General features: G+C 41.1%; 1 protein-coding gene across 2 annotated transcripts; it reads left to right on the plus strand.

Annotated features, from left to right (window-relative positions):
- The first annotated feature begins 1,262 nt into the window (after positions 1 to 1,262).
- On the plus strand, positions 1,263 to 8,260 carry LOC149029118 (pentatricopeptide repeat-containing protein At2g13600-like). 2 transcript variants are annotated; one of them, XM_089149944.1, is made up of 2 exons: positions 1,263 to 4,173; positions 8,200 to 8,260. In XM_089149944.1, exon 1 carries the CDS (start codon positions 1,521 to 1,523, stop codon positions 3,465 to 3,467), a length of 1,947 nt encoding a protein of 648 aa, XP_089006070.1. In that variant the 5' UTR covers positions 1,263 to 1,520; the 3' UTR covers positions 3,468 to 4,173; positions 8,200 to 8,260. The 2 variants fall into 2 exon arrangements, with proteins under 2 accessions (XP_089006070.1, XP_089006077.1); XM_089149951.1 differs by lacking the exon at positions 8,200 to 8,260 and having other exon boundaries at positions 1,263 to 4,007; positions 4,082 to 4,842.
- The last annotated feature ends 7,020 nt before the right edge of the window (positions 8,261 to 15,280 follow it).

The raw sequence follows: 15,280 nt of genomic DNA on the forward strand, positions 1-15,280 counted from the left end.
ACATCTCGACCACAAAGCTGGTCCTCTACCCGGGTGAGATTGCCACCCAATCAAGTGTGCATCTCCTGTAACATATTGCTTGGTATATTCTTTATTATTTTGATACAAATGACATTTTAGCAAAAAAAAATATAATAATTATAATAATAATAATAAAAATAATAATAGAGGGATGATGTATATATTGACACGTGCCTGCACATGCAAGCTATGATCTTAGGGTCTTTGTATGGCGAAATGACTAGAAAACTCTTCCAATGCAGTTTGTAGGAGCAGTACTTCCTTGGTTTGGGAACAAGTTTTTTTTTTTCTTTTTTTTGTCCACCTTAAAAGATGGAGGTACCGTGGGGTGCACCGGAGGTGGTTTGCCATGCAATCTAATAGGTGCTATAGTTATATTTGGAAAGATTGCAATGCAATCTAATAGTTGCTATAGTTATGTTTGGAAAGACTATAGTTATCTCTGCAAATATGGAAAGAGTTGAGATACAGACTACCCAGTTTCTTTTCCTTTTTTGTTATTATTTTTTATTTATTATTCTTAATGCTCATCAATGGTTCCATTTGAGTTTATCAATTTTAGATTAAAAAACACCAAACCCAAACACAAACCATTTGTGACATGACAGTTTTAGCTTTTTATTAATTTCATGCAATTTGGGCTTGAGTTGACTAACTTGGATTTGGATGGGTCGGTCTTGAGACCATTATTAATACATTTTCAAACCATTATTGCCCATTTCAAATTAAAATTGTGAATCGTGAATCTTACCCTTTGGGCTTAAGGTTCAAACAAAAATTTTTATTTTATGAAAATAAAAATTAGCATTAATAGAAATGGATGGGTTGCAAGGAAGGATATAGACATCCAGATACATACATGGGGAACTAAAATCATTGGTTTTTCTTTTTTTTTTTTTAATAATTATAATATGCCACTTCTTTGGCCGTACAAAGATTGTAGAATGGGTGCATCGTGCACCTCATCCCCCCATTTTTTTTTTTTGTACAAATCAATCACAAGGGCGGGAACTCATAGGGCAACAGGATGGGATGGGGAGGGGGAAAGATGTATAGTCCACAAAGCCAGTAATGATCACATGCCTAAGTTAAAGAGCATTAAACTACTCACTGCAAAAACTAGAGAAGCAGAGGGGATTTGAATATGAACATGGGATTACCAAACTACATAGGAATGAGTTTGAGACCACTAGACCACCCCCCCCCCCCTCCCCCCCCCCTCCCCCTCCTCCATTGGTAAGACTTCCTTAGACTCACCAGTTATATATAGAAACTGTCACCATTGTGAGAGAAGCACATCCAGCTCATTCGGCCATTTGGTGCGTTATTAATGACTACGATTTTGTATGTTCTGAAGTCTATGATTGAGTAATTAAGGGGAAAATGTACTAACAATGGCCCCCAAGTCCCATCCGAATTGACGTCGAGATGTATTGTTATACCATCAAATTTTATGTAGAACCAATTCATTACGTGTGGGGGTAACAGAAATTTGAAAAATGGCTTCTCCAAACGCGCTTCTAAACCTCTTCGGTGAGCAAGGGAAGTGGCGGGAACTTACTGCCTTTTATCGACAAATTCGAAACCAAGGCTTCCAACCTGATTCCTTCACTTTTTCTGCTCTTCTCAAAATCTTCTCCTTTGCCCAAACCCCTTCTCTTCAGAATGGCCAATCCGTTCACGCCGATGCCACTAAGCGTGGGTTTGTTGGCTCCGATCACTATGTGACCAACGCCCTTATTACAATGTATGGTAGACATGGGTCGCTGCACTGTGAACTCAAGCTGTTCGATGAAATTCCTGTTCCAAGCACTGTTTGTTGGAATAGGTTGATATCAGACCTATTCCGTGCTGGACGCTGTGATGGAGCCCGCAAACTCTATGACAAGATGCAACGGTTGCAGCAGCGTCCCAATGAAATCACCTGGTCGGCCATGGTCGCGGGTTACACTCAGAATGACCAACCCAAGGATGCATTGCATTTTTTCAAGCAAATTAAGGGAGAATATGATGAAATGGGTTTGATCTTTTTCCCTAACTCTCACATTTTTGCTAGTGTCTTCTCTGCATGTGGAAAAGTAGGAGACCTTGTTTCTGGAGAGCTAGTCCATGGTTATGCTGTGAAGATGAGCAAATATGGTGAGGATGATGTGTTTGTGGGAAGCACCCTTATTGATATGTATGGTAAATGTGGCCGCCAGGAACAGGCTAGGCTTGCCTTCGATTCTATGGTGGAGAGATGTGTGGTAACTTGGTCTGTGCTTATGGCAACTTATGTACATAATGGGTGCCCTGTGCATGCCATCGATGCTTTTAGGGAGATGGTCTTTGAAGGTGTGGAACCAAATTATGTTACTATGACAACGCTTATCACAGCGTGCGCTGACACTTCAAACTTGATTTTAGGAAAGGAACTTCATTGTTTCACTATCCGAAGAAGAGAGATGGACCAAGATGTTTTTATTTCAACATCCTTGGTAGACTTGTATGGGAAGTGCAATTTTTTGGTATATGCTCGTCGGATATTTGAAATGAGCAAACTTTATGTGAGATGCAACACAACTGCAATGTGGAATGCGACTATTTCTGGTTACGTGGAGAACAATCTTCTTGATGATGCCTGGGCTGTGTTCCAATCAATGACTCAAGGTGGTGGCACCAGGCCTAACTCTGTCACTATGGCCATTGTTCTTCCATTGTGTGCTAAATCTGCTATGCTTTTATATGGCCAAGAAATCCACTGTTATACTCTTAAAAATGGTTTAGATGATGAAATACTAGTAGGGAATGGTTTGCTGGACATGTATTCTAAGTCTGGGAGGCTCCAATTGGCAGTGAATCAATTCAACAAGATGAACAAAAAGAACCGAATCTCGTGGACTTCAATGATTAATGGCTATGGAATGCATGGAGATGGCAAGGGTGCAATTCGAGTTTTTGAGGAGATGGTTAGAGAGACGGGTGTGAGTCCGGATCGAATCACATTTGTGGCATTGGTCTCTGCATGCAGCCATGCTGGTCTGGTAGAGGAGGGGCTCACATACTTCAAAGCAATGCATGGGGAGTATGGAATTGTTCCCATGGAGGAGAATTATGGTTCTGTAGTCGATCTGCTTGCACGTTCTGGGCAGTTAGAAGAAGCTATAGATTTGATAAGAAGGATGCCAATGAAACCAGGTGGTAATGTTTGGGGGGCGCTACTTGGTGCATGTAGGATACATGGGTGTGCTGAAGGGGCTGAGTATGCAGTGGAGAGTATACTTAAACTAGAGCCAAATGAGGGTGGTTTTCAGAAGTTGTTGTTAAGTATATATGCTGACATGGGTAAGTTGGACAGTCTTGCAAAGGTAAGGAGAGGAATGAGAGAAATGGATGTTTTGGAAAGAAAAGGGTTCAGTTGGTTGGAGACCACCGAAGGAATATATAGATTCTATGTGGGGCAATAGAACTCATTTCTAAGACAATGGATTTGTAACGGGTTATAGTCTTAACATCCCCAAAGGTTTCTGCTGTCATGAATCTCAAATTTTGTAGAACTGTGGACTAGTAATTTCTCAAAATACAAGGAAAGGCTAGTTAGCAAGGGAGAATGACGATTTGCATGAGAGTAGTTGACCAACTTCTATTTGGGTGGCAGAAAAAAGAACATGTTTCACTTGTATCATGAAATTCCACGACAATTGGTTTCGATAGGAAATTTGAGCTGCCATTCAGGAAAACTCTACTTCTGAGAAACCACTACTCCAACTTATGGATGACTTTGTCATTAAGTCACTCACTATTCAAAGCATGGTTGGGGAGAGCCCACCAGGTGTCTTAACTCTAAAGATGAATTTAGGATCATTCTATCCCAGTAAGTTACCCTTCTATGTATTGCAAGTTTCACTATCTTATTCTATGCCTATATAGAATATGTATGCAGGAATCTGATATGCAGTCTGACATAGCTTTGCATTCTTCATGAAGTTAAGGATTCAATTTTGGAGGTAAATGCATTGGGTTTTTGCCATACAAATTTATTTTATTTGGTTAGTCATATTGACAAAAACAAATGTGACAGGTACTGATAGCAGCAGAGAAAAAGTGAATTCAGGAAGGGAAGGAAGATTCAGAAAGAGCTGACAAGAAGAAGAAGACAGATCAGAGATTAAGGTTCAAAACTGTTCATCTTATTCAGTTTGTAGATCTGGCTTATATAGCAATACATTCAAGTAGATCAGATTTGACCTTTACACATCATCAACATCACATCCAATAGAGGAAATACATCTGTTCCTTTAAAATATTTCCTATGCCACGTAATCATTCAAGTAAGCTGGTGCATGTCGGTTCCTAGATGCCCTAAGTGTCACTCCAAGTGGCTGCTCGGGTGTCATAACAGGTACTGCACAGGACATATGCCTTTACATGTAGTAGAGGTTGCAAAAGAATAATGGTGAAATTTGGTTCATCACTTTCCTAATTGGCCTGATGCCGTGCAGAAACAGTCCAACTAAAGTTTAAATAGGATGACTGCTGAGATGCAAAGCCCAACAAGCATCAGCTTGCTGAAAATTCCTGGCACCACATCATTTCATGCTTGAAGTCACAGAATGCCGAATAGTGATTCTACCTGCTATTTTTGAAATATCATTGAACTCTGTAATCAGTAATATCTAAGGATAGGTGAGAATTACAAGAATTTGAAGGTTTGGATGATTCCATAGTCATAAAGGCAGTTAAATGTTCGAGAGATGAAATTCAATTTCTTCTTATGATGCTGGAAGTCCCTTAACATTTGTCCATGTAAATTAAAATCATAAAGGAAGAGTTCTAGATCCTTTACCTTAGTGATCTTGACTGCAATGGATTTAGACACTGGAGGTGTCTCTTTGTGTTCCCTTTCCCTTGATTTGCCTTGTGTACTCTATAGGTTGTACTCTATAGGTTATTTCCACCCTTGCAAATTGACAAATCACAGTGGTGGAGGTTCATGATTAGCTTAGAGAATTCACAGAGCATAGGAGAGTATTCTATTATCGGTCCTCAATTTGGTATTCCATCCCTCTATTTATAATATTTTCCCTCAACCCTAATTCCTTGATTAGGGTTTTACTTAGATTCATCCAAGTGAGGGAAATCAATATTAGAGTCATGCTTGGACTCAACTAAATAGAAGGGTAGTCATCTTGGACTACGTAACCGTCTTGCCGCCACCTATGGCACAAATTGTAGTGGGACCCACCCACTACGATTAACATCTCCCACTTGGCCAAAAGGTGGTGGAGTTATCCAAATGTTCTCATTAACTCTAATCCTTTCAATGCAAAAATGGAACGTACGACCTAAGAGATGTATCTAGGGTAGGAGTGTTATATCAAGTCTCCATCTAACCAACATAGCACATCACTCGAAATTATCTCATTATACCCTAAACAATTCAATTATTCTCAGTTCCACACTCTCAATCCCTCATAGTGAGCAATGTGAACTATCATCATATGATGTATTCATGACTTTCTCAAATGACAAGTCACTTGAGCAATGAGTCACATCACTGTTGGGTATATAGAATGAAAAGTTTTCCCATAGCCATTTGGATTATCCCCAACTGCTTTACCAGTCTTGTCCTGCGAGACCGCATCATCCCTAATCCTAAGGAACAAGCTAAATTAGCATCATTGAGTGTCCTCTTTGTGGCATAGTCTAAGGTAATGGGTACAAGTAGGATCAACAAAATGTGATCCTGATGGCTCACACAATGACAAAGCAGGGATCCATTCAATCACTCTCATCATCAGTCGACTTCAGCACATGCAAAAACATGCATGCTATGGTGTAACTCCCACTAATATGGACATGTTAACAAACAAACAAACAAACAAACAAACAAAGAAAAAAGAAGGCCATTCAAATCTTGATTCAGTCGCTACCTAAAGCACCTAACCTGATTCTTCTACAATCAATCATTCAATGACCAATTATAAAAGATTCACATTCGGCTACAATACAGGCAACACAGAAATGTGATGATTCTATGTTCGACCATTGAAGTCTCATCTTAGTTCCAACTAAGGTGCTTGTCATTGGTTTGAAAGCCCCCTAAAGCCTTACAAACCCATAGGCTCATCTTGCTTGCTATCTGCAAGCGCCAAGGTGAATTACTTGTGTGAGTGGGTAAATTCAATGCTTGGTGACATCTTTATAAAAATATATTAACTCACTTATCATAAACATGCGTCAAATATGCACATTAAAAAAAAATTATTTCATTATGTCCAAAAGAAGATGTCTTAAAAAATAAAAAATAAAAATAAAAAACATCATCCATGTCTAAGACCTAGACCTCCTAACATGTGACAGAAACACATCCCTTGGTATAGGCTTAGTCAATGGGTTAGCCACCATGTTGGATGTGGAGATGTGCTTTAAGACAACTTCTCCCTTCGCAATCATATCTCAGATAAAATGGTAGCGTATCTTTATGTGTATGGCTTTTCCATGGAACTTAGCATCCTTAGAAAAAGCCAAATCTATCGTACTATCAGTGTGTAGGAGCACCACATCATCTGCATGTGAGAATAAGCTGAGACTTCTCAAGAATCTTCTAAGTCAAACTGCCTCTTGAACAACAACTGAGCAAACAACATACTCAGCCTCCATTGTGGACAAAGCAATGCATGTTTTCTTCTTGCAGCTTCAAGTAATAGCTCCATCTCCAACAACAAAAACATAAACATCTCCAATTTCACTCCTCCTGATCACTGCCCCAATGAGCATCACTGTAACCTCTTAACCTCAAATTTGAACCACTAAATGTGAGCATGAGAATTGTTGTCCCATGAAGGTAACAGAAAATCCTTTTTACTGCATGGCAATGGGTAAGTCCTGGGTTACTCTGGTAACAACTGATCATCGCAAGAGCATAGCAGATATCTGGGTGTGTGCACATCATTGCGTACATCAGACTACCAACCACAGAAGCATAGGAAACTCTTGACATTTGATTTTCTCTTCTTCATTCTTAGGGCATTTATCTAGGTTCAGTTTGCACGTTTTGTCCATTGGTATGTCAATGGGCTTGGAATTTTGCATGTGGAATCGTTTAAGGATTTTCTCTAAGTAAGTTTGTAGAGACAAACCAAGAAAATTCTTTGAACGATTCCTCATTATCTTGATGCGTAACACAAAATTGGTTTCGCCCATGCGATAAGCCTGAATGTTGTAGAAACCTAGCAATTCGGAGAAAGGTACGCTGTCCAGGTATTTTCGGATGCACTCCTTCCGAAGGTTTGGCTTGATATGCTCAGGCTTGCTAGGGATTGCCAACTTCAGATGTTCTTCGAGATCCCTACTCTTATTTTCAAGGCTGTCACCAAACAACGTGGCAGCTGCCTTTTGCTTCCTGCTGGTGGGCTGTCCCTCTGGACACCTTCCTAAACTGTTGGATGACATATCTAGGATTGTCTAGTAGTGTTTGGCTAGGATGTCCCGTTATGTCAGACCCTAATCGGAGGGGTATTGAGACCGAACGACCCGTGGTAGCAATGGGGATTCATGGGCGCTCAAGACCGGTAACCAACCCGTGAGAGGACAGGAATCACATTGTGGGGGCCATTTATTGGAGGGTTGCATATGGATAGACTTGGGCTCACGAGCGCTTAAGACCGGTAACCAACCCGTGAGAGGACGTGAGAGCTTCCCGTTTACCATATGTGGATGACCAGTAGGGTTGATGAGTCCGTAGTCAGGGACTATGAGGACTCTAGTGTGAAGGATACCGGAAAGGATCGTCAGGGACGAGGAATGGACGTATCTGGATCTGACTTGATGTAACTAAGTAGAAGACTTGCATTTGGTTAGGCTTTACCCTGACATGCGCCGGTACTTAGACCAATGGTGATGTGAGAGAGTGGTGACCTATACCCCCAGCCATGGAATGTCCCGAGGCATGCCGGACCCATTACCAACTGATGATGAGTGATTGAGACCTTCCTAAAGAAGTACGGTGCTATGACTTAAAGCATGTTTGCCAATAGAGACCAGCATATGTAGAGTTAGATTCATACATTCATTGTTTGTCTCATACCATATTGCATTTATGTTTGTTCTAAAATCCTGCCATTTATGTTATTATGGATTTAACTGCCTTACTGAGTTTCTTTGAAACTCATTCCTTTATTGTACAATGTTTGTTAGACTATTCTACAGGTACTGAATAGTATGACGGCCCCTATGAAGAAGCGCAAGGAGAAGAGGCATATCTCCAGGAAGGTGATTGCGGTTACAACAATTACACTGAAGATCCCGCGAGTGGTTATGCTCCGTACGATGCTTAGTCCGACCATTGAGTGGAAGCACCCTTGTGCTGTTTATGAGATTTATACTTATAGGGATGTTGTCTATAAAGTTGAGAACAATTTAGTTACCCATTGTACCTGCTACTAGGATTAGATTCTGTCTTGCTTATTCTCTTTTAGAACTACTTTTCAGCTGGTTGTAGAGTGGGATTTTGCCTCACTTTACTTATCTGATTTAGACACTCTGACTATATCTAGTACTCTGATTTATATATGATTCATTCTTTCCTTATTTGGATCTATGGTTTATCTTCCGCACTTTTATTATTATTGTTCATGATTATGTTATTGTTATATGGGAGGTTGATTACTCGATACCTGATCTTCGGGCTGTGGATCACACTCTCGGGTATGCCAGATAGGGTACCGGCTGGGAGGATGTGACAGTGTTTGGCTAGGAATACCCTGTTATATCATACCCGATTCGGAAGGGTATTGAGACCGAGTAACCCGTGGTAGCAATGGGGATTTATGGGCGCTCAAGACCGGTAACCAACCCGTGAGAGGACATGAATCACATTGTGGGGGCCATTTATTGGTAGGGTTGCAAATAGTATACTTGGGCTCATGGGCGCTCGAGACCCATGAGTTATATCCGTGAGAGGACATGAGAGCTTCCTGTTTATTATTTGTGGATGACCAATAGGGTTGATGAGTATGTACTTCGAGTTGGTTGTAGCCATAGGATACGCTGTCTCTAGTGAGAAGGATACCGGAAAGGATCGCCCGGGGCGAGGAATGGCCGTATCTGAGTCTAAGTAGATATAACTAAGTAGAAGACTTGCATTGGGCTAGGCTTAACCCTGACATGCACCAGTACTCAGACCAAATGCTGGCGTGAGAGAGTGGTGACCTAAACCCCAGCCAAGGAATGTCCCGAGGGATGTAGGACCCATTACCAACCGGTAAACAGAGTGAGACCTACCCAAAGGAGTATGGTGATATGACTTAAAGCATGTCTGCCAATACAGACCAGCATACACATATAGAGTTAGAAGCATATTGCATTTATTGTTTCATATCATTGCATTATTGTTTACTTTGATTGCGTGTGAAGATGCTTATTGTGATTGGATATACTTGCTAAGTTCTTTTGAGCTTACCCTTCAAGGGACTTGTTTTTAGATGATATTATAGGTCCGGAAGAGAACCCATGCCACAGTACGGAGAACCCTTCCATATCTGATGCAACTCCAGAAGTCCCTGGACAAAGTGATAACTAGCGAGGCAGCTAACTCTCAGGTTTGGACTACATTGATGGCTCCTATTGACGGGAGCCAGCATTGTCTTGTTCGCCGATGGGATCGTGCACTAGATGTTGATCTTAAGCTTCAAAGAGCATAACCCAAAGGTGAAAAAGATGAAGATTGAAGAAGAAGAAGAGCCGATGGAAGATGTTGATTAGACTTCTCTTGTTTCTTCTAGACTTTTATTTAACTTGTAATAGCTTAGAGCTTTGCTTTAGATTTCGATATACCGTCCGCATATGTTTGTGGGGGTATATTTCCGCTATATCTACAGTTGTCTTATGATTTGGTATCTTGTTATCCGCACTCTGATATTCTTTTGTGATTCTTCTGAGATCCTTTCTTGACTTTTATAAATAAATTACTTGAATATTATGATTTGTTCTTGCCTCTAATTATATTATTATGCTAAATGGATATGATCGTTCCTAAACTTGATCTTTGGGGCTGTGGATCACACACTCGAGTATTCCAGATAGGGTACTGAATGGGTGGATGTGACAAGAGGTATCACATCCACCCAGCTGACCCTACCTGGCATACCCAGGTATGTGATCCACAACCCCGAAGATCAAGTATCGAGGAAACCATGCCTCCCACATACACGATAACATAATCAAGAACAAATATAATCCATGTGATAACATATAAACAACGAGATCAAGACAAATTAAGAGAGACAATATAATCAGAGTGCGGAAGTAAATGATACCAATGTATAAATGATATGGAGGAAATATGATCGAACCGGGTTCATACTCGGTTTAACCCTCGACCCCGGTTGAGACGGAGGGAATCGACTTGCTTCTGAGAGAACCGGATCCAGAAGATAGCTTGCTGAGGAAGAAAACTAAATCAACTACAAGCACGCCCTAATCCGACTTATGGATTAGGTTAATTACCCTAATGACGGCAGACACAAATTGGCGGCTGTCACTTATCATTATCGAAGGGATAATCATCGAATAACTTGGAGGTTATCTCAGGAGTCCTCTACTAGTTCAAACTAGTAGAAGTCTATAACTCAACGGATCTAACTGTTAAGATCCAACGACTACCCGAAGAAGGCTCGAGTGCATCCAACGAAGGAGATTCGAAGGTACACTCTATATAAACCTTACTTGCCTAAGAGGTGAGGGGGACTCAGATCCACATACACACTGGTAGACGTAAACTATCGAGGGCTTACAATCTAGATCACTTTTCCCGTTTTTCCTTAGCTCTGTACTTCTAGCAGAGCCATTTGTGATTAAGTTCATCAAATGACTTAGCCTTCGGAGGTGGACTCCCGACCCCCTCGGTCGGGCCACGTCTGACGCTTTCGTTTTGCAGGTCATCACAAGGAGATTTAAGGGCTGAGCAGATTTTGGATGCATCAATAAATATAATCAGAGTGTAGAGAGTGAGCGGAAATCACTCCCTAAGTCGCAGCAGAAAGAAGTTTGAATAACAATTAAGGGTTTACAATCCAAATCTCAAAAGAGAGAAGTAAAGGGATAAACATCTAAACTAATGTTTCTTCAATCTTATACAAAATATCCTCGTAAACATAAACAAAAGACACAAGACGTGGCCGAATCCGCTCCCGAAAAGATCTAGTCCTAGTAGATAGCATAATCCAATGAGGGATCTACCGTAGTCTTCGTGATCGCCAGCACCTTGATGGTAGTCTGTTTCATCAAAGGGCGCTTCATAGAATTGGCCATCAGTTTCCTCGGTTCCTGCAGGATAGTTCAACAAAACATTTGCACAAAAAGGAGTGAGTTCAAAAGAACTCAAGAAGGAAAGTTATTCCATAATACATAAATAACATGATTCAAAACATAGCATGATGCAAGATGATATGAAACAGATGATGCATGTATGATTATAACTCTATGTATGCTAGTCTCTATGGCAGACATGATTTAAGTCATAGCACCATACTTTCTTGGGTAAGTCCAATCACTCGACTCCGGTAGGTAATGGGTCCTGCATCCCTCAAGACAATTCATGGCTAGGGTTTAAGTCACCACTCTCCCACATCACCGTTTGGTATAAGTATTGGCGCATGTCAAGGTAAAGCCTAGCCCAATGCAAGTCATCTACTCAGTCGTATCAAATCAGATCTATATACTTCCCTTATGGTTACAACCAACTCAGTTCAGTATCCTTCACACTAGAGTCACGTATACTATGGCTACAACCAACTCGGACTACGGACTCATCAACCCTATTGGTCATCCACAAATAATAGACGGGAAGCTCTCATGTCCTCTCATGGATCATTTCACTGATCTCGAGCGCCTGTGACGAGTATCCGCAATGTGATATATGTCCTCTCACAGAAATGACTCACCGGTCTTGAGTGCCCACAAATCCACATTGCTACCACGGGTCGTTCAGTCTCAATACCCTTCCGATTCGGGTCTAATATAACAAGGACATCCTAGCAAACACCACTAGACAAGTCCTATGTATGACATCCAATGATTCAGGAAAGCGTCAATGGGCACCATCGGAAACATCCCATACTATTCCTGTAAAATCCAGCCCAAACCTAACCAGGACACCCTATTTGTTTTGGGATAAAGAAAGACTTGTTTAATTTTAGACCTTGAAGTTGGACCTTGATTTCAATGTTGTTATCCTTGAAAGCCTTAGGAGGCCATGTCCGGCCTTATCCTTACCCTGACCCGGCCCTGAAATTGTATTGTCTGTAGATCCAATGACCCAAAGTGGTGGGAAAAGTCCTTGTGGACCCTTTTGGTAGATGATTTGGTGTCGGAGCCCAAGCCCATGGACATTGGCGATGATGCCCCTCACTTGAGAGCATTGTTAGTGTTAGTTTTGAATCTACACACCGAAGAGGGATGAATTAGTTGAAATACCTAATGAACTCCTGTGCTCAATCCAAAAGTATTTTCCGAAACTAGACTTCTTGATGGACTTGTAGGAGAAAACCTCACTCAATTTGACCCCATATAGCCCTCCAAATCCTTGTCCGAAGTTGCTGAACTATGTTTGGCAAATCCTGCTTGCGCATCGAAGAAGGTGAGCTTAGTTCATGGACCTAATGAACTCTCATGCTTGATCCAAAGGTATTTCTGGAAACTAGACTTCTTTATTGACTTGTAGGAGAAAATCTCACTCAATTTGACCTTGTATAGCCTTCCGAATCCCTGTTCGAAGTTGCTGAACTATTCCTGAAAATCCTGTTGAGACTCTGTTGGTCGATACTGTTGGTCGATACTATCAACCAAAGGTATCGACCAAAACAAGCCCAGAATCGTGAAAAAGATACTTTTTGGATATTCCTTTTTCCTTTTAAGTGAAACCTCGAACCTAAATCATTATTTCACTCATTTCAACATCTGAGAATGTGGGAAAGCTCCTCTAAGCCTCCTCCTTGGCTTGGGTGTTGATCTTCTTCAAGAATCATTGTCTCTCTTCTCTAATCTCTTCTCCAAGGTATGTAATCTCTCACTCTCTCTCTAATCTACTTCTACCTCATCTTGTTCTTGCTACTGAGTTCGTGAAGAAGGTGTTGTAACCTTACTACACATGTTAAGCTGAGAGATATCAGAAAACCTATTTCTTATAACCATCTTCTCTGTCTCAGCTTTCTCTACTTCTTACCTTCTACCTTGTTTTCTTCTCCAACCCCTATCTTGAATCAGAACACAAACCCAGCAAGTCACTCACTGATTTAGCAAAGATTTATGGCCCTCTGATGACTATGAAGCTCGGTCACCACAGTTGATTCTTCAGTAGCCACAGCCCAAGGACTTCTCCAAACCCACGACCAAGCGCTTGCTGGTTGAACAGTTGTGAATGCAGTTCGAGCACTGGACCACCATCAAGTTTCTATGGTATGGCTTTCTGTTTCTCCACGCTGGAAAAACCCTTACAAGCTCTGTCATCATCAGATCTTTCTCAACCCAGAAACTTGATGCTGGTGAATCTCTGCAGCACCTTAAGATTCAGCAACTCCTTGATCATGTTCGTGAAAATGCCCAACTGAGTCGAGCTATTGTTGCTGGTCAAGCTGCCTTTGCCACAACCTTGAACTTGCTGTCCAACATTTCTATTTATTCCTCTCTTTGAAATCATTAGACCTCCAAGGAGGAGTTGCGGCTCCAGTTCATTGGTGGGTCTAAGGCTTAAAGAAATCCTATTGTTCACCTTCTGCATGTTTCTCGTTTGAGGCTGCTTATTAATGACTCAGCCCCCCCAAGAACAGCAACCAACCTCTACAGTTTCACTTAACCTGAATGTTCTAAGTGACAGAACCTTAAAGACGCTTTCAGAATCATGTTATGTGCCTCATCCTGATAAGGAAGAAACTGGTGGGGAGAGCTTGGTGTTGATGCAAGGGGAAACTATAATATCCAGCCCTATTCTAAACTTGACCCTTACCCAGATCCACTGTTGTATTCAGGTCCGAAGATCCGAAGCGGTGGAAGAAGAGATTTATGGACCATTCTAATTGATGATCATGATTCGGAGACCGAGCCCATGGACATTGACAATGATACCCCTTGCTTAAATGCATTGTCAGTGTTTAAGGAAAGTCTGCGCATCGGAGAAGATTAATATGGTTGATGTACCAAATGACCTCTTGTGCACAATCCGAAGGTATTCCCCGAAACTAGACTTCTTGATTGAATTGTGGAAGAAAACCTCACTCAATTTGACCTTGTATAGCCTTTCAAATCCCTACTTGAAGTTGCTGTTCTAAACCTGAGTTTTCTGCTGGAAATATTTTGGTCGATCCTTTTGGTCGATACCATCGACCAAGGACCATCGACCAAAATATCCCAGTCTGCCAAGTTAATGATTCCATAGAATATTCCTTTTCTATTTAATATGACCTCGAGCCTTGAGCCTTTTGCAATCATTTTCTCACCTGGGAACGTGGGGAGAGCTTCCCAAAGCAGCTCCTTGGTTAGTGTGAAGGGTACCTCATCAAAGACACTTAGTTTATCATTGATTCTTGTCTTCATCTTCCACACTAAGGTATGACTCCTCATTCCACTCTCTACCCTACCATTTTCTACTCCTTTTTATTGTCACCTTGCTGATGAGACATTTGGAATGGTGCTGCAACCTTGCAACCACCACTTCAAGTGCCTACTCATGTTCAATCCATGATTTCCTTAGCTATTCATTGATGCTATGCTTCTATCTCATGCCTAGCATATGTATTCCATGATTTACCTATTAACATCATGCCATTTGATATCAAACTGAGCTATAGAGTGTATTATGTTCATGTTTAACATTGCCATATGATTCCAATCGAATTTCTATTAGTTCCTCTAACTATTGCATGCTATTCCTCATCAATGCAATCAATTCCAACTCATGCCATGATGTTTATCACTTGAACTTGATAGCTCAAATTGGGGCTTTTTAATTAGACCATTGGATTGGGTTAGTTCCTTGATTTATAGTGTCCTACTACTATTGTTAAGTATGCCTCCAAGTTTCAGATTGATCCGAACACCGGAAGACTCATTTCGGACAAAAATCCCCAAAATCCACTATTATGTCCCGAAGACAATTTTGGTCGATCCTTTTGGTCGATACCATCGACCAAAGTTGTTGCTGACAGCAACCTTGGTCATTCTTGACCCAAATGACATCCGATCTTCCCGAATTCTTTTCTAACTTATTATTGATGTTTGTTTA

The sequence above is a fragment of the Hakea prostrata genome, chromosome 1, assembly GCF_041222555.1.
Source record: "Hakea prostrata isolate BN-2017 chromosome 1, UWA_Hpros_2, whole genome shotgun sequence".
In the NCBI taxonomy this organism is placed as follows: Eukaryota; Viridiplantae; Streptophyta; class Magnoliopsida; order Proteales; family Proteaceae; genus Hakea; species Hakea prostrata.

Coding starts and splice junctions, on each gene's coding strand:
- LOC149029118 (XM_089149944.1), top strand. CDS start 1,521: ATGGCTTCTCCAAACGCGCTTCTAAACCTCTTCGGTGAGCAAGGGAAG.